At 45.6% G+C, this 19,743-nt stretch overlaps 1 protein-coding gene across 2 annotated transcripts in view; it reads left to right on the top strand.

The window, feature by feature from the left end:
- The window catches only part of THSD4 (thrombospondin type 1 domain containing 4), a 704,967-nt gene that overhangs the window by 631,712 nt on the left and 53,512 nt on the right, over nt 1-19,743 (top strand). For both annotated transcript variants that reach the window (XM_079788500.1, XM_079788499.1), the window contains exons 9-11: nt 7,052-7,227; nt 9,540-9,636; nt 12,866-13,141. In XM_079788500.1, coding sequence (XP_079644626.1) covers nt 7,052-7,227; nt 9,540-9,636; nt 12,866-13,141 — 549 coding nt within the window. The remainder of the gene's footprint in view (nt 1-7,051; nt 7,228-9,539; nt 9,637-12,865; nt 13,142-19,743) is intronic.

Below are 19,743 nucleotides of genomic sequence, written 5' to 3'. Positions count from 1 at the left end.
TCAAAATATTTGTAACATCTTAATGTCATATGAATACATATGTGATTTCTATTGGTGATAAAAGTCACAGTACTACTAGTACTATTATGGTCTGTTGCCTACATTTATTATAGAAGGAATGCTAAGATAAAGATGTAATTGACAGACCCTTCCAAGGTGGTAGAATGAAGTGAATACTTGTGTTCCATTTCCAGCTTCACTAGCATATTCTGAGACTCAGCTGGGCTTGTGCCCATGTGTGGGCTTTTGTTGAAGCCCATAGACTAGACAGAAAATGGCAGGGCTGCAGACCTCAGCTAGCATTGTGGCGGTGGCTGGTGATGTCAGATGCCTTCGCTTTTGACTTTGTTGTGCTGTGCTACTTCCCAAATAACTTCTAAGACCTGCTGAAAGATTGAGAAGCTTGGAATTTACTAGTACTTCCAAAGGAAGAAACGACATCCAGATCACAGTGACCTGCTTGCTCTAAGGAAGTCACCTTCTTTATTTGATTGTGGAAGCCAGTGGTTGGGTCATCAACAATGGACATTAAGCTTATGGGGTAAAATGTATGAGAAGCAGGGCTTAGGTTATACACGATTCCTCTAGGCTCTTGGATAAGGGCATTGCTGGTGCAGATAGTTTAAGCCAAATATATATGCCAGGCATTGACAACTAAAACTGGAATAAAACCCAAATGTCAAACAGAAGTGATTTCCCCACGTTGACACAGCTGTGAGGTTGACTTTCAAACAGGCTTTGTCAAAGCCTGACCTTTAGTGAACACACCCACTAGCAAGAGTAATGAGTCACCTGCACCTCTTTGTAGGGTATTGTTGGACACCATTTATAGCCCTGTGACTGCTTAGAGGCACATAAACTGTAGGTACAGCTGTTTTCAATATGTCTGACCAGGTTGCAGTTCTTTGAGAGCTGTTTCAGAAGCTAAGCCCTGGGCATATGGAATCAGGACTGTGTTTGCTAAAAATCTGGTATGGCTTTTATATGCTTTGCTGTTATATGGGTAAGGACTCATCTAAACCTTTAGAGGGATGTATGAGTAACAGTAGTAGACCATAAAAGGATTCAGGGTCCCATGTTTTATTTGCTGGGAGGCCCTTGCAGCTCTCTCCTATGAAGTATTTCAAATGGTTCTTTACTGGAACTTTTTGTTTCCAGATAATAACCTCTTCTACAATATTTTCATTAACAATAATAAAATCTTAGCCAGAACTTACCTCAGTTCTGAGCTTTTGATACTCTGAATGGGATTTTAAGGAGAAGCTGTAAAAAATTGAAAATACATATATCCCTCAGGGTATGTCTGCTTGTACGGTGCTTTTTATATTAATTACAAAATCGTAAGCCTTTAAAAAAGTAATATAAGCATATGGTAAAGCAAATTTAAATAGTAGTAAAAAGATAGAAAATGAGAAATAATGGCTCCCTTCTCATCTCACATCCTAACCTAAACCCCAGTTTCTGTCGTCAAATGTTAACAGTTTTATGACTTTCTCTAAAAAGTATTGTGCATGTGCCTGCATGTGTTATGTATATGCTTTTATATAAAGTATACCCAAATGAGATCATACCAAACACACTGCTTTGCATTTTTGTTTCCTTCAAAAATTATCGTGGAGTTCTTGCCATACCCCCACACACAGACCTATCTCATTGTTTTTAGGGCCCACTGCATGGACATCCACTATGACAATTTACTTAAGCAATCCTCTACTGATGAATATTCATGTTGTTTTTAGGTTTTCTACATTTAAAAAAATCTTCAGAGAATATCTTGTTACAAATACTTTCGTATATTTAGAGAAGGGTATTACTCAAGTAGTTTCCTAGAAGTACAATTCCTGTGTACTTTATGTATAGGTACATAAAGTTTTAACAATATAACCACTACCCTCCAATATAATTGAATCAGTTTATATTCCCACCAACAATGTTATGGGTGCTTGCTTCATATACCTGTCAATTCTGGCAGCATTAAATCTTTTAAAACATTTGCCAATATAGTGGATCAAGAATATACCATTGTGGTTTTGATTTGCATTCCTTAAATTATAAGCAAAGTAGAGCATCTTTTAATTTACTTATGGAATATTTGTACTTGGTTTTCTGTGAATTGCCTATTTATCATTTCTTGCCTATCTTTCTTTTGATGTTGCCTTTTTCTACTTTTGTGTTCAGCAAATAGCAAGTTCCTACTACCTGCTGAGCACTGTGCTGGGACTTGAGCTCTAATGGCGAGAAAACACCACTGCCTTTGCCCTTTTGCAGCTTAGCGTGTACTGGGAGACAGACATTATTAGAGCAAGTGAGAGAAGAGACAGGCTTGGACTGGGGGTGGGAGAAGACTGCTGAGGAGCTGACAGCCAGAGAACAAATAGGAGAAAGACAAACACCATATGATTTCACTTATATGTGGAATCTAATGAACAAAATAAACAAACAAAATAGAAATAGACTAATAGATACAGAGGGAAGGAGGGTTGGAGGGATGGGTAAAAAATGTGAAGGGATTAAACAACAACAACAACAACAAAACAAAAAACACCAAAAAAACTCATAGACACAGACCATAGTATTGTGATTACCAGAGGGAAGGGGGTGAGGGGAGGTAGGAAAGGGTAAAGGGGGGATAAATGGTGATGGAAGGAGACTTGTCTTGGAGTGGTGAAAACACAATACAATATTATAAATGATGTATTATAGAATTGTATACCTGAAACCTATATAATTTTATTAACCAATGTCACCCCAGCAAGTTCAAGTTAAAAAAAAAAAAAGGGAAAAAAAGAACAAATGGGACTGGAGGCTCAGGGAAGTATGTCTGGAAGAAGGCACAGCATTTTGGAGGGAACATGATGTGTTAGATGAGCTAAAAGAAGGCCAGCGAGCAGAGCACAGAGATGACAGTGATACAAGACGAGGTTGGACCACATCACCTACGGCCCTGGCCTCATTAATGATTGGGTTTTTTTCTAGAGAAAGAGAAAGCCATTGAAGGATTTTAAGCTGTAGTTGGTGACCAAATCTGAATTCTTAAAAGATCACTCTGCTGAAAAGAAGGGAAACAGAAAGACTAAGCTGAAGGTTTTTGAGTTAGTGCAGATAAGCCCTGATAGTAGTTTGGCATTTGATTATGGTGATGGACAAGAAGAGAAGCAGATGGGTTCAAGAAATATGGAGGAGGACAAATACATTTTGATGATGGATGGATAGAGGTGATAAGGAAGGGAGGAAGTGTCCGGGATGATTCCTGGGTTTCTAATTAGATGGTGGTACCATTTACTGAAACAAGAAACACTGGTAGATTTAGGGATGAGTTCAGTCTTAGACAACACATCTGAGTGAAGCTGTCAAGTAGACAATTAGATACAAAAGTCTGGGAGCAGAGGAAAAGTCTGGATTGGAAACATAAATTTGAAAGTCACTGCACACAGTAATTAAAGCCATGGACACATCTCAGCAACATTTGGCACTATTGACCACTCCATCCTATTTGAAACACTCTTTCACTGGTTTCTGGGACACCACACTTGGCTTGCTTTCCACCTGCTCTCAGGCTTCTGTTTTTCCTTTCTATTTCATCTTTCTCTACTGGGCTATTAAGTATTGGCATTCTTCAGGGATTCATGGGCCATTGTACCCATGTCCATGGCTTTAATTACTGTGTGCAGTGACTTTCAAATATGAGTACAATGGCCCATGAATCCCTGAAGAATGCCAATACTTAATAGCCCAGTAGAGAAAGATGAAATAGAAAGGAAAAACAGAAGCCTGAGAGCAGGTGGAAAGCAAGCCAAGTGTGGTGTCCCAGAAACCAGTGAAAGAATGTTTCAAATAGGATGGAGTGGTCAATAGTGCCAAATGTTGCTGAGATGTCTAGTAAGAGGTGGCCTGAAAAGTTCCCATTGGATTTAACAACATGACAGTCTTGGTGACATTAATATGAATCATTTCATTAGAATAATGGGAGCAGAGGTCAAACAGGAAGTGATTGAGGAATGAATGGGAAATGAGGACATGGAAACACTTTATGGCCAACTCTCGAGAAGTCTGGTTTTTGATAGAAAACAGCCCAAACCTGTTCTTCCTCAATGTCTATTCTTGACCCTTCTTTGCCACTCAATAAGCTGAATTGATTGTATAATTCAATGTTCCACAGCTGTGGTCTCTCAGTAGCCATGGCAACCAGTGGCAGAGTCTAGAGAGGAGGCTGCTTGGAAATTAGAGGTTCTTTCATCCCTTGGAGCAGCCTCCATTACAGAATCACTACTGAAACCAAGGTTAAGAAACAAAGAGTCCTGTCCTAGCCAGTTTGGGTCAGTGGATAGTGTTGGCCTGCAGAATGCAGTGTTCCAGGTTTGATTCTAGTCAAGGGTACATGCCCAGGTTGCCAGCTCAATCCCCAGTGGGGGACGTGCAGGAGACCGCCAGTCAATGAGTCGCTCTCATCATTGATATTTCTATCTCTCTCTCCCTCTCCCTTCCTCTCTGAAAGCAATAAAAATATATCTCTAAAAAAAAAACAGAAACAAAAAGTCCTTATATTTTAGAGACACCTACTGAAAAACATAAGGAAAAATGGAGTCTGGGGTTTGCAAAGTGAAGTAAGATAAGCCATGAATTGGTCATTATTGAAGTTGGATGTTTATTATATTGTTCTCAATACTGGTACTTGTGTTTGCATATACGTTTTCCACCATGCGTTGTAAAGAATTACATTTAGGAACTCTGTAAGATGGAAGTTCAAAGAGCCCAGGACCCACTGTTTACATGGCACTTACAAAGGATCTCCTTTAGTCTGCCGTTGGCTTGTGGGCTTCAAGGTGCCACATGTCTAAGGAAGCAAGTCTGCTCTCATGTGCTGTCCCTTCTTCTCTCATTAACCCTGACTCCTGTTTCTTTCCTCTCCTCCTTTATTACCTCCCTGGTGAGTGTGGACTTCAAATCACAGTTCCATCACTTACCATCTCCTTGAACTTGAACAAGGTCCCTCTGGGCTGTGAACCAAGTCTCTGAAAGATCAGGTTACTCATCTGCTTAGCAATGTTTCAAGGATTAATTTTGACAATGTATGAGGAGGTATATAACATAGCTCACAGAATTCAGGGAGGTAATAGAAATAAATGAAGCTGACCTGGTAGGAGAAAATCTTGCAAAACTGCTTGGCCTTTCTTTAGCTTTGCCACTTTTAGGAGACATACAAGTAGAAAAATTATATGAAAAATTCATTCCATAAGAAACATTGCAATGCAAGCATGATCACAAATTAAATACATAATTCATATCCTATCTAATAAAAGAGAAACATACAAATTGACCGTACCTCTGCTACACCCACAAGCCATGCCCACCAGCCAATCAGGAGTGAGTATGCAAATTAACCAAACAAAGATGGCGGTGGCCACAGAGCTGGAGCAAGCAGGAGGCTTGGGTTGCCCCTGGTGATGGAGGAAGCCAAGCTTCCCCTGCCCTGGTCTCCGCTCAAGGCTACAAAGTTTCAGTTATAGAAGATAAATAAATCCCAACAAAGATGGCCACGGCCATGGAGCTGGAGCAAGCAGGAGGTTTGGGTTGCCCCCAGTGGGTGATGGAGGAAGCCAAGCTTTCCCCACCCTGGCCTGCTCTGGCCTCCATTCAAGGCTACAAAGTTTCAATTATAGAAGATAAATAAATCCCAGATACCTGCTGCCAGCCTATGCTTGGGTTGCCGGGGAGCGTGGCCAGCCTACAAACCACCACAAGCCCCTCTCCCAGGCCACCCCATGCCCCAAGGGAACCCCCACCCTGATCCGGGACACCCTTCAGGGTAAACCAGCCAGCCCCCACCTGTGCACCAGGCCTCTATCGTATCTAATAAAAGAGTAATATGCAAATTGACCATCACTCCAACACACAAGATGGCTGTCCCATATGGTCAAATATGGCTGCCCCCATGTGGACACAAGATGGCTGCCACAAGATGGCCAGCAGGGAAGGGCAGTTGGGAGGGACCAGGCCTGCAAGGGAGGGCAGTTGTGGGTGATCAAGCCTGTAGGGGAGGGCAGTTGGGGGCAATCAAGCCTGCAGGGAAGGGAAGTTGGGGGGGCCCAGGCCTGCAGGGGAGAGCAGTTGGGGGGGACCAGATCTGCAGGGGAGGGCAGTTGGGGGCAACCAGGCCAGCAGGGGAGGGCAGTTAGAGGCAAACAGGCTGGTAGGGGAGCAGTTAGGCATCAATCAGGCTGGCAGGGGAGTGGTTAGGGTGTGATCAAGCTGGCAGGCAGAAGCAGTTAGGGGCAATCAGGAAGGCAGGCAGGCGAGCAGTTGGGAGCCAGCAGTCCTGGATTGTGAGAGGGATATCCGACTACCCATTTAGGATCGGGCCTAAACGGGCAGTCGGACATCCCTCGAGGGGTCCCAGATTGGAGAGGGTGCAGGCTGGGCTGAGGGACACACACACCCATGCACGAATTTTGTGCACCAGGCCTCTAGTTCATTAATAAATAGGAAATAAACTGAGACTTCGCCTTAGTGGTGAGGATTAGAGCCAACCAGAGCATGCAGGCTCCATCAAAAAGGGGCAGTCCTCCATAGCTCTGATTGCTGCCTCAAGGGAATGGAGCCAATGTTAACATGTCTTCTTATTTTATAAGACAAGGTAATACTCTAAATTTTTCATGTGAAATCCCCCAATTATTAAATTTAAGTTAAATTATATTTAAAAAATAATAATAGAAAGGCCAAATTAAGCCCATCTGCAGGCCAAAATCTGCTACTGAGCTGCCAATGTGCAACCTCTCACCTCGATAATGGGATATAATAATTTCCCCTCACCTAACCACTCTCGCCCTTCATTTCTACGGTGGAAGAGATTGAAGTGGGTTGAAGAGGTGATGAAGCCCAAAGGGATTTGATCTAGACACCTCATCCTGCCCCAAGGCCTAGATCAGTGCCTGGCACATAGTGGATCCTGATGAAAAACTTAATGAAGCAATAAGTCAGTAATGGGCTGCCAGTTCAATTTCTTGTGCATACCCTGGGCTTACCGGAGAAACTGTGTCATTTCTCTCAACAGCCTTGCGAAGTCGTTCTGGCCGCTCCATCATCAACGGGAACTGGGCAATTGACCGGCCCGGAAAATATGAGGGTGGAGGGACGATGTTCACCTACAAGCGTCCAAATGAGATTTCGAGCACTGCTGGAGAGTCCTTCCTGGCTGAAGGTCCCACTAACGAGATCTTGGATGTTTATGTGAGTTTGTATGTTCCTGTTCTTGGGATTGTTTATCTTGTTGCTTCTAAGGAGCACACTTAGAACAAATAAGCAACAAACCATTGCCCATGCTCAGTATGACCATCTGAGCAGAGTCCCCGGAGGTGCCCTTACATCTTGGCCTTCATCTTCACCATTCACCCTGAATGTGCCCAGCTCACAGAAACCTTAAACTCTACCAGATGCTTAGAACCCTCAGAGTTTATTGACCCAGTAAAACCAATTTTACTTGTTGAACCAAATCAGAGGCAAAACATATCCTTAATTTCATGAGCATTGGATCTCCTACAGGCACTTTCCTCCTAATGCTAATTTGGCATGTTTTCTTTTTATGGCAAAAGAAAGCAAATGCCTAAATCAAGACAAGACCGCTCACAGTTCCCAGCCCTCTTCAAATTCTGTTAAAGCAGATGAAGACAGGAGAACTCCAGAGTGCTCCAGACGACCCAAAAAAGCGCAAAGTAGCAATACAGAGTATACTAGGCATTCCCTGCTTCACAGGGAACCTCAACTTACTTAACAAGAAAATCAATTATTAAGACACAAGTTAAAAATGGTCCTTGTTTTTGAAGAAACATTAGAATCCAGTCTTATTTAAAACATCAGGAAATAAAAGGTGACAGAAATAAAAGCTTGAAATCGGGTTTTATGATAGAAAGAATGAGCTTGCTTATAGATATGCATTCTCTTACAACCTCCAAAACCAGTACATGATGTGTGCTTTGTTAAGGTTTTATATATATTACTTCTCCAAATATAAATGTACATGTTTGTTCCTCTCAGGCCTAGGAGCTCGTGGCCTGGAAACGATAAAGAAAGCCTTGTTATAGTTAATTTTTTATATTCTTTTACGCTGTCTGATGGGTTGTTGGACTCTGGGTAGGTTTAGAATGGCATCAGGGATAAAAAGCCAGATTGTTAAAGGACCACTGTGGGTGGTCTAGGATGTGGTAGCCAACAATAATTTTCTAAATGGGACAAGGTTTGTACTGGCAGAACGCTCACACAGCTCAAGAGGCGTGGAAGAGGGAGAGAGAATTTCCAGCCACAAACCAATTGTCGAATTGTGTGAAAGGAGACGTAAATGAGGGGATGAGGGTTAGACTGCAGGAACCTGAGGTCATAACACTGTCTCTCAGGGCTGTGTGTGCACCACCATGGTTACTGAGTGTACGAAGTCCACCGGGTGATGTATAAAATGGAGGCCTCATTTCACATGCAGGGAAGACATAAGAGATAAAGGCATAAATGGACATAATAGACATGTTCAGGAACCAAACTGCTTGAAGCTTAAGAGACTTAAGAGATCATCTGTGATTCCAACTTCTTCTCCAGATGAAGAAATAAAAAACCGAGATTAAGGGACTTGATGTAGGTTACACAGCTGGTCAACAAGAGAGCCCCTGTATGAAGCAGTAGAGACAGAAATACCAGGGTGTGGCAGTGTCTCCTTGCCTGACTCAATTTACTCAGTAAATCCTTGTTCCGCTGGTGAACTGAGCCCATCGCCCCGCTGCCCACCAGGAAAGCCGTGGGCGTTTGTGCTCCAGAACCAGTAGAGAGGGTTATTCTGCTGGGCCATGCTGATTTATTTTTTCTTTTGCCCCAGAGAAGTCTCATTGCTGACCTGCACAGCCCTATGCAGCTTCCGGCTTGCTGTTCTACTTTTGTCATCGGTTCCTAAGAGAATAGGACCTAGGGACAGTTATACCTGTTTTCCTGACCCCATCTCTCTGTGGTCTGGAGCGTTCTATGGATGAGAAGGGGAGAAACCCAAGAGTCAAAGAAGAAGAGGCTGTGGGCAGGCCTTTCCTGAGCCAGCCTCACTGGCCAGGTAGAAAATGTGCGAGAACCTGAAATTGGATCCGGCTGGCTCTGCCAGCGGTGGGCCCTTTGCTCGGCTCTCCTGCCACCTAGTGTTCAAACAGGTTCTCTGTAGTGTCAACATGTATCTGCTTGGACACTCTGAGAGCACTAAGCAAAATCTAAACCCTGGTATAGGATGGTTGGGAGCCAACAAAAAGGTTCCACTCATTGCTCCCGTCTTCCTATTTGGAACTTATAAAATGTTCACTTTCAGCCTAGTTTTCTTTTGAGTTTTTCATTCTTCTAAAGCAAATAACAAAAAGCCACCTGGAAATAGCTTTAATAGCTATTAGTTTAATCTGTCACAGGTTCACTAATATTATTAGATGTGAATCAACCCCCTCATTTATAGATCCTGTCACTTATTCCACTGAACCCAACGGATGTGCGTGCCAGCCCAGTGACACTGACTTTTGTGTTGTCAGATGATACACCAGCAGCCTAACCCAGGAGTCCACTACGAGTATGTTATCATGGGGACTAATGCCATCAGCCCACAAGTGCCACCTCACAGGAGACCAGGTAAAATCCCTTGTTTTGCTGCCAAGCACTCAGGTCATTTCTCTTTATTTATTTATTTTTATTTTTAATTGCAGTTCAAACTCATTTCCTTTTTATTAAAGTTCAAGTTACCATTACATGGTTTGGTACTCAGTAAAGGAAAACTTGTCCAAATAGGTATTTCTAGGTGATTGTTTACGCTCTAGTATTATCAGTAAATCCTTGGAGAGCCTATTGCTAGGGTTTATACTTTGTCAAGGTCCAGTAGCTCTGGAGTGAAGATTCCCAGTGCATTTAAAGTTGGTCTAAGTTCCTGGATGACATAAGGGTAGGTTTTCTTATGCAGTCCTGCTTTGTCCTTAACAACCTCTAGGATGCTAACCACACTAGCAAAGTCATTTAACCATCTGCATGCCTGCAAAGCAGCATCAATGATTTGGGGTTCTGGAGCCAGATCATAGCCAACAAGTATGTTCATCCCTTTACGCAATTCCCAGACATCAATACCTGGCTTGTTGAAGTATGTCACCCAGTGAGCATAAAATTCCTCATCTGTCTCATGTGACCCAAGGGAGTATTAGCCAACTGATAGCCCGGGGACAGGACGGGAGCGGGCAGGGTACAGGAGGGCTCAGTGGAGAGGGGCACCCAGCATGCCAAGACAGGGGAGTGCAGGCTAAGGCTGAAAGTTGGGGCATTTTCTTTTAAAGCCCCTTCCCTCTTCTTCTGTGCAGCTACCTTCTATCTCTAAATCAGCACAGAGAAAACCCAGGGACACATACTTCAGACTCAGTGGCCCAGATGTCACCACTTATCTGAGCCTTTGCTGATTCAAAAAGAAGTGAACACCCTGGGTCTTTTTCTCCAGCTCCTCATTTTAAAATGCCTTATACTGGTTTCTTATTGTTGCCATAATAAATTGCCTCAAGCTTACTGGCTCAAAACAACACAGATCTACTCCTTTACTGTTCTAACAGTCAGAAGGCCAACATGGGTTTGATGGGCCAAAATCAACGTATCGTTGCCATGTCCCCTCAGAGGCTGTGGGAGAGAGTGTTTCCTTGCCATTTTTCCAGAGGCCACTTGCTTTCCTTGGTTCACGGCCCCTTCCTCCATCCTCCAGGCCAGCTGAGTAGCCCTTCACATCTCTTTCTGGCTCTCACCCTCTGCTTCCATCATCACATCTTTTTCCCTGACACTCACCCTCCTGCCTCTTTCTTATAAGGACCCTTACTGGGGCCACCCAGATAACCCAGGATAATCTCTCCACCTCAAAATCTCAATCACATTTGCAAAGTCCCTTTTGCCATGTAAGGTGACATATTTCAGGCTCCGGGGATTAGGACACAGACATCTTCTGAGGGCCACTGGTCTTTTTGCCAGTGCCTTTTCTATCAGCCCCCTTTTGCTTCTGTTAACACTACGCTGACCTATCAGAAAAGAATACTGAATTCACACCTAGCAGCCTGCCTCTTCCCTGGGGCTCTGCTCATGGACAGGGCAGGCAGCTTTTGTTTAGGAATGGCACACACTTGGGCTCTGCACATGTTTCTTTCCTGAGTGCTGATGGAGCCCACCACCTGAATGGAGACTGTCTTTTCCATCTTTCAAACAGAAAGGTCTGCAGAAATATTAATGATGATAGTTGCTCACACGCACCGGGTCCTTGCTGTGTGCTGGACACTGCTGATCCCTTCACATAAATTAACTCACCCAGTTTTCACCATAGTGCTCAGAGGAACGTACTGTTATCAGCCTCGTTTTAACAGTAAGGAACTGAAAGCTTAGGGAGATTAGGTTCTTACCCAGATCCCCCAGTGACTTCAGGCCAGCCTGTGTGACTAGCCCTGTGCCTGTTATACTGCCTAGAGGCAACCTGGTCCAACGCCTGTCCTACAGAGTGAGGGGACAGGTGCGAGACCTGGCACATCCATTCTTCTCTGGGCTGCCGATCAGATAATAAGGTTACCTGATTGTCACTGGCCACTGGGAGACAACTGCCTGGCGTGTGTCAGACACATAGGGTACATGTGTTGTTCAAACTCCAAGTTAGCGTACCCAATCCGACAGATTTTTTAAATCATTTCCAGGAGCAATACACAGTCTGAGAATCAAGTCCAGGTGGCAAACTATTAATGCTGACTTTAAGGGCCATTGGACAGACTACTTGAAATCATATAGGATATTGATGATTGATAACAAGTCTAATGGGTTCACCTAACAGGTAGCATGGAGTTCTGGGATCCATTGCCTGGGGCGGGGCAGGCCCAGAGGGGTCATTTGTAAAGAGTTGGTGAGGAAGGGCATTCTGGACCAGGCTTCATCTTCCATATCAACTGAGTCAGGAGGACAGAGCCTGAATCCAGCTCTGCCACTTTCCTGCTGTGTATCCTCAGGGAAGTCAGTAAGTTCTCTGAACACATTTCCTGTCTAAAAACAGAGGGAAAACTACACTCAAAGGTTTGATTTTGAAGGGGGCAGCAAGGAGGGAACTTAATAAACTAGGCATCAGTCCTAGTGCCCAGTACATACAAAGTACTCAAAGTGTTTTTTGCTGATAACATCTTGGAGAGTCTCATTTATATCAATATGCCTGGTTTTGACTCTGTTATTTTTAATTTGCATGTCGTATTTTAAACCACGAAGTATTGTAAGCCAACTAGATAAGGATGTATTGGTGAAGAGGCAAAGAAAGCCCTATGTTTTAACTTGATTTAACAGTAACTGTAGAATCTGCCTCCTTATTTTGTAATAAACTAATATGTGCTTGGATAAATGTTGCCAAATTGTTGTCCAAAATTTGCATCTTATTTGCAGACTCCTTTACAGTGTATGAGAATGTGTTTTCAGGAACCTTCAGCAAGGAGTGTAGGGATTAAGGGTTTCCAAGGTCTCTAATCTTTATTGTTAGGCAAATAGATTTGTTGTTCTTGTTTTCACATGTAGTTCTTTAATTATGAGTGAAGTTGAGCACTTTTATCTGACTTTTGTCTGCTTGTATTTCTTTTTGGGTAAATTGTCTCTCCCTGGCCCTTGCCTACCTTTCCCACTTGGATGTTCATCTTTTTTCTTATTTGTTTTAAATAATGTTTTAAACGTTAAAGAAATTTGTGTCTGCTTATTTTAAATATATGTGCTATGAATTAGAAATGATCTCATGCTACCTGATTTCAAATGTTGAAGCAGTTTCCTCTTTACGACTCACCCCCCAAACTGAACTTCCTTCTGTGGGCGCTCTGGCCTCTCCCAGGGAAGCCCTTCCAGGGCCAGCTGCTCCCAGAGGGGAGGAGTCAAGAGGCAGGAGAAGAGAAGGAACGGACTGAGGAGAAGGAAGGCTTGCATGGTGGGGCACCAGAAATATTCACCTCAGAATCTGCACAGACCTTCTCAGCCAGGCGTCCAGATAGATTTTCTTCCCACTGGCCAGGCAATTTGGTTCTACCAGCACCACAGCCCCCACGACGAAGCCGAGATCACAACTGGAAGCAGCTTGGGACCACGGAATGCTCCACGACCTGTGGGAAAGGTGAGCGCCCAGGAGACAGTTGTGTGTGTGTGTGTGTGTGTGTGGCGGGGGGGGGGGGGGGGGGCGGTGGAGGGGGAGTGAGGAGGGGAGCGGTAGGGACATGAGCCGGGCCCTGCGAAGGCTCACTAGTGTGAGGTTGTGTGGGGGGTCCCCAAGATCACCCTCAGGTTGGACTTATGAGACAGAAAAGCTGCTGTGCTCCTGGTTACAACTTATTACAATGAAAAATATAGGTTAGAATTGGCAAAGGGAGACAGAAAGCTAGAGATAATTACACATCGAGGCCAAAACCATTTTAGCGAGGACCTGTCCATGACACAATAGAGGTAAGCAGTATGAAAGTTAATTGACACAGGAACCCAAGATCAAAATGTATTTTTACTGAAATAGCCTGCCATTTAGGTTATGGTGTGATGCCTGTTGCAGGAACCGGATACACTCAGAACCAGGTGGAAACAAGGGAAAGTTATAAAAAGGATAAAAATGGTTGTCATGTGGTTTTACATCGAGGGTGGCATGTGTAGATTCTCCTCCATTTCATGTCTTTAAAGATAGCCTGGCCCAGCCCACCCAGAAGGGTGAGATGCAGCCCTCTCTGGAGACGGTCAGACATTGCTTTGTGGACATAACAGATGAGGACAAAAGCATGTGCCATTAGCCAGCTCACCCTCATGCTGCTCACACAGCCTGCTTACTTATTCATCCAGGAGGCCATTCAGCAGGTCTCCTCTGTTCTGTACCAGACGTGATGGCAGGACCCTGTATACAAGGGTTCTGCTTATCTTTCCTCCCTGGACACCACTCCAGTCTTCATGGTTCACACTGAAATAAAAATCTACCACCCTTACTGTTCTCTGGTATCTTGCGGGCACTCTCCTGCTTGCACTTCACCATCTAGCTCAGACATCACCTCCTCTGTGAAGCCTGCCTGATTCTGTAAGGCAGAGGTGGGCACTTCTTCTCTGGACCTCATGGCAATTTGGGACACAGTTCTTTTTGTCCCAGCTCTGCTTGGCCTGGCTGTCTCCATGAGTGTACACTTTGCAACCTCTGCAGCTGGTATCAGGCTTGCATGGTGGGGCAGTAGGTACTCCTCAAGTGCTTCTTGAATGAATGGCAATATATATATACTAGAGGCCCAGTGCACAAAATTCGTGCACAGAGGGGGTGGTGTCCCTCAGCCCAGCCTGCACCCTCTCCAATCTGGGACCCCCTCGAGGGATGTCCAACTGCCCATTTAGGCCCTATCCCACTGGGCCTGTCCTAAATGGGCAGTCGGACATCCCTCTCACAATCCAGGACTGCTGGCTCCCAACTGCTCACCTGCCTGCCTTCCTGATTGCCCCTAAATCGCTTCTGCCTGCCAGCCTGATCACCCCCTAACCACTCCCATGCCAGCCTGATTGATGTCTAACTGCTCCCCTGCCAGCCTGTTTGCCCCCAACTTCCCTCCTCTGCCGGCCTAGTCACCCCTAACTGCCCTCCTTGCAGGGTTGATCGCCTCCAACTGCCCTCCCTTGCAGGCCTGGTGCCTCCCAACTGCCCTCCCCTGCTGGCCATCTAGTGGTGGCCATCTTGTGTCCACATGGGGGCAGGATCTTTGACCACATGGGGGCAGCCATATTGTGTGTTGGATTGATGGTCAATCTGCATATTACTCTTTTATTAGATAGGATAGAGGCCTGGTGCATGGGTGGGGGCCAGCTGGCTTGTCCTGAAGGGTGTCCTGGATCAGGGTGGGGTTCCCTTGGAGTGTCTGCCTGGGCTAGGGGCCTGTGGTGGTTTGCAGGCCAGCCACGCCCCTGGCAACCCAAGCAGAGGCCTTGGTATCTGGAATTTATTTACCTTCTACAATTGAAACTTTGTAGCCTGGAGCGGAGCCAAGCCTCCTGCTGGATCCCGTTTCTGTTTGGATTTGTTTACCTTCTATAATTGAAACTTTGTATCCTTGAGTGGAGGCCTGGGCCCGCCAGAGTGTGTGGAAAGCTTGGCTTCTTCTGTTGCCGGGAAAACCCAATGGTAGCCATCTTGGCTGGGGTTAATTTGCATACTCGCCCTGATTGGCTGGTGGGCGTGGCTTGTGTAGCAGAGTGATGGTTAATTTGCATATTACCCTTTTATTAGAGAGGATTAGAGGCCTGGGTGCATGAATTTGTGCATGGATGGGTCCGGCCAGACTGGCGAGGGGGAGGGGACATGGGCGGTTGGCCAGCCTGCCTGCTGGTCAAACTCCTGGTCGAGGGGACAATTTGCATATTAGCCTTTTATTATATAGGATATACACTGATATACACTGATATCCTATATAATAAAAAGCTAATATGCACTGATATACACTGATATCATATATAATAAAAGGCTAATATGCACTGATATACACTGATATCCTATATAATAAAAGGCTAATATGCAAATTGTCCCCTCGACCAGGAGTTCGACCAGCAGGCGGGCCGGCCAACCGCCCATGTTCCCTCCCCCTCGCCAGTGTGGCCAGACCCATCCATGCACAAATTCATGCACCAGGCCTCTAATATACACACACACACACACAAACACACACACACACACACACACACACTAATAAAAGAGAAACATGCAAATTGACCATCACTCTGCTACACCCACCAGCCAATCAGAGTGAGTATGCAAATTAACCCAACAGAGCTGTCAGCCTCCACGGAGCTGGAGTGAGCAGGAGGCTTGGGTTGCCCCCGGTGGGTGATGGAGGAAGCAAAGCTTCCCGCCACCCTGGCCTGCCCTGGCCTCAGCTCAAGGCTACAAAGTTTCAATTATAGAAGATAAATAAATCCCAGATACCTGCTTCCTGGCCTATGCTTGGGTCACTGGGGGACGTGGCTGGTCTGCAAACCACCACAGGCCCCTCGCCTAGGCTGCCCCAAGCCCCAAGGGAACCTCCACCCTGATCCAGGACACCCTTCAGGGAAAACTAGCCAGCCCCCACCCATGCACCAGGCCTCCATCCTATCTAATAAAAGAGTAATATGCAAATTGACCATCACTCCAACACACAAGATGGCTGCCCCCATGTGGACACAAGATGGCTGCCACAAGATGGCCAGCAGTGGAGGGCAGTTGGGAGGAACCAGGTCTGCAAGGAAGGGCAGTTGTGGGCAATCAGGCCAGTAGGGAAGGGCAGTTGGGAGGGACCAGGCCTGCAAGGGAAGGCAGTTGAGGGCGATCAGGCCAGTAGGGAAGGGAAGTTGGGGGGGGGGACCCAGGCCTGCAGGGGAGAGCAGTTGCAGGGGGGAGCAGGCCTGCAGGGGAGAGCAGTTGGGGGAGAGGGGACCAGGCCTGCAGGAGAGGGAAGTTAGGGGTGACCAGACCCACAGGGGAGGGCAGTTGGGGGGGAGACCAGGTCTGTAGGGGAGAGAAGTTTGGGGGGACCCAGGCCTGCAGGGGAGGGCAGTTGAGGGGGACCAGGCCTGCAAGCGAGGGCAGTTGGGGGCGACCAGGCCGGCAGGGGAGGGCAGTTAGGGGTGACCAGGCTGGCAGGGGAGGGCAGTTCGGGGCAATTGGGCTGGCAGGGGAAGAGTTAGGCATCAATCAGGCTGGCAGGGGAGTGGTTAGGGGGTGATCAGGCTAGCAGGCAGAAGCGATTTAGGGGCAATCAGGAAGGCAGGCAGGCGAGCAGTTGGGAGCCAGCAGTCCTGGATTGTGAGAGGGATGTCCCAGATTGGAGAGGGTGCAGGCTGGGCTGAGGGACCCCCCCCCCCATGCACGAATTTTGTGCACCAGGCCTCTAGTATATAAATACACACACACACACACACACACACACACACACACACACACACACTGAGTGGCCAGATTATTATGCATTCAGAGATCATAATAATCTGGCCACTCAGTATATATATACTAGAGGCCCGGTGCATGAAATTCATGCACGGAGGTGTGTGTCCCTCAGCCCAACCTGCACCCTGTCCAATCTGGGACCCCTCGAGGGATGTCCGACTGCCCGTTTAGGCCCGATCCCAGTAGGATTGGGCCTAAACAGGCAGTCGGACATCCCTCTCACAATCCAGGACTGCTGGCTCCCAACTGCTCGCCTGCTTGCCTTCCTGATTGCCCCTAACTGCTTCTGCCTGCCAGCCTGATCACCCCCTAACCACTCCCCTGCCAGCCTGATTGATGCCTAACTGCTCCCCTGCCAGCCTGATTGCCCCTAACGGCCCTCCTCTGCTCGCCTGGTCACCCCTAACTGCCCTCCCCTGCAGGCTTGATCACCCCCAACTGCCCTCCCTTGCAGGCCTAGTCCCTCCCAACTGCCCTCCCTTGCAGGCCTGGTCCCTCCCAACTGCCCTCCCCTGTTGGCCATCTTGTGGTGGCCATCTTGTGTCCACATGGGGACAGCCATTTTTGACCACATGGGGGCAGCCATCTTGTGTGTTGGAGTGACAGTCAATTTGCATATTACTCTTTTATTAGATAGGAGATATATATATATATATATATATATATATATATATATATATATATGTATGTATATGTATATGTATATCAGCTGTTAAAAAAGATATAAGGGTAGCATTTACATCTTCATTATATCCTAGATATACAAATCTGTTATTGCCTTTGCCCATGTTCTATCAGTAACATAAAGAATGTGGATTTATGTATTCAAAACTGAAGAATCTCTTTCTTTAGATTTCCATATTATTTTTATTCATGTTCTGAGATAGTCTTTCTCCTTTGCATTGTGGGGACACACATGCACACACTTCACCTGTGCAATCAGTGCCTAAAATGACATGCTCATCCTCTTCTTTATCCTGATAAACTGCACTGATTCTCAGGCCAAAGAGCTACTGAAGAAGTGTCTTGGAAATAGAAGAAAAACAGAGATGTCTTATTCCTCTAACACTCCCTTCTTGCCTTCCCCTAGCCCCCCTTTTTCTCCCATGTGACAAATGGCAGTAGCCCATGGATGGCCCTCCTTTGCTTCCTTGAAGGTTTGCTCCCAGACATCGAAAGTATCAGTCAAAGCTGAAGGGCAGGTGAGGCACTGTGAATGTACCAAACGCTTAGCTCATCTCACAGACATCAGCAGTAGTGACAAGAGTGTCTTGACAAGAAAGTCTGAGTCTGCCAGTGCTGTCCAGCTCTTTTCTGGACAACCCAAGTCCATTCCCCTTGTGACCTCATCATTTGTCCCCACACTGACCCTCTCCCAAACTCTTCTCCAGTGCTTCACACATTTCTATGCCTGTCACATTAAAATTTCCCTTTCTGTAAATGTCCGAGGAATGACATCATCATCGCAGAAGGGGCCCTGTCACGAGCATTCAGGCGTGGCCTGTACTCCATCCAGTCATTGCTAAGACTTCTATCTGGTCAAACTCTTGGCCTGATTGGTTGGTACCTGGAGTTCCACGCTGGAGTTATTTATTTTCTTCTTGCTCCTTATTTTATCCATCTCTCCATAATGCCTTACTGACCTCTGCCTATGGTACAGTGCCCTGTCCAACTTAACGTACTTCTGTTTTGATCAGTACATCCAACATATAACCCAACCAAACTGATCCCAGGTTCTTCCTGCTGCCTGAAGCCCAGCCAGCACCTGACCTCACCACCCTATTCCCGCTTGAATGGCATGCTGGAACAGTGAAGAGATGGCCAGGTTTCTCCCTTTCTGCAGAGATCAAAGTTGGCCCAAAGAAAGAAACCATCATGGTCACTGGAGTCAATAATTATAGATCTGATATTTTCTCAACAACAGAGAAAGAGGGAGAGCCTCTGACTTTATTTCCTCAGCTAAACGTTGGAGCTGGACCACGGACAATTTGTTTATTTATTTATTTTGTAAAGGTGGTGAGAGGGTGGGGGAGGGCAGGCAGAGGCCATGTGCAAACAGCCCAAGCAGGACCCATCTTTGCAAGACACAGAGCATTCCTATGGTAGTCCATATCCTTTTCCCTAGATCTACTAAATGTCCCTCTCACTTGAATGCCAAGTGGTTGGGATAGTTACTATTTCCAACCCACAAACTTTAAGTAGAAAAGTTAAACCCATGTGGTCTGAAGGGAAAGGGATAAGCTAAAAAATAGACTTTTACTTGATCCCTTAATAGCTGAGTCCCAAATGGATACCCTTAAAGCCATGCACTGAATACACTCACCTTTTAACTGAGAACAACGTGCTTAATGTTTGTTGACTTTAATTGAAGATCCTTCTTAAATGGAAGCAGATATATCGCTGGACCAAACTTAATTCCACAAAAGTTTTTGCTTCCTATTAATTTTACAATCAGTACTGCTTTTTGCTCAGCTAATAACTATGCTTAATTGGAATGTTATTTTAAATAATGGCCTCAAGTTATAGCTACATTGTGAATTTTTACTGCCAGAGTACTTTAAGCAACTGTGTGTTTCAGATTCAAAACTATCTTACAAACTGTCCAGTTCTTACAAAACTATCTTCTGGCTCAGTGTCATATAACACCAGCTTAAAGAGGCATTGAACCACACTGCTTATGGCTGATGAAATATTGAGACACATATTAAAAATTATTCCTCTAACTACAATTAAAATTGTAGCAAGCTGGAAGCTCAGAAACTATCAATGCCTGGCCAATCAGCAAC

This window comes from Cnephaeus nilssonii (assembly GCF_951640355.1).
Source record: "Cnephaeus nilssonii genome assembly, chromosome: 1".
NCBI classification, from domain to species: domain Eukaryota; kingdom Metazoa; phylum Chordata; class Mammalia; order Chiroptera; family Vespertilionidae; genus Cnephaeus; species Cnephaeus nilssonii.
The sequence above is the reverse complement of the archived record's forward strand: the minus strand, read 5'-3'. Positions and strand labels throughout refer to the sequence as shown.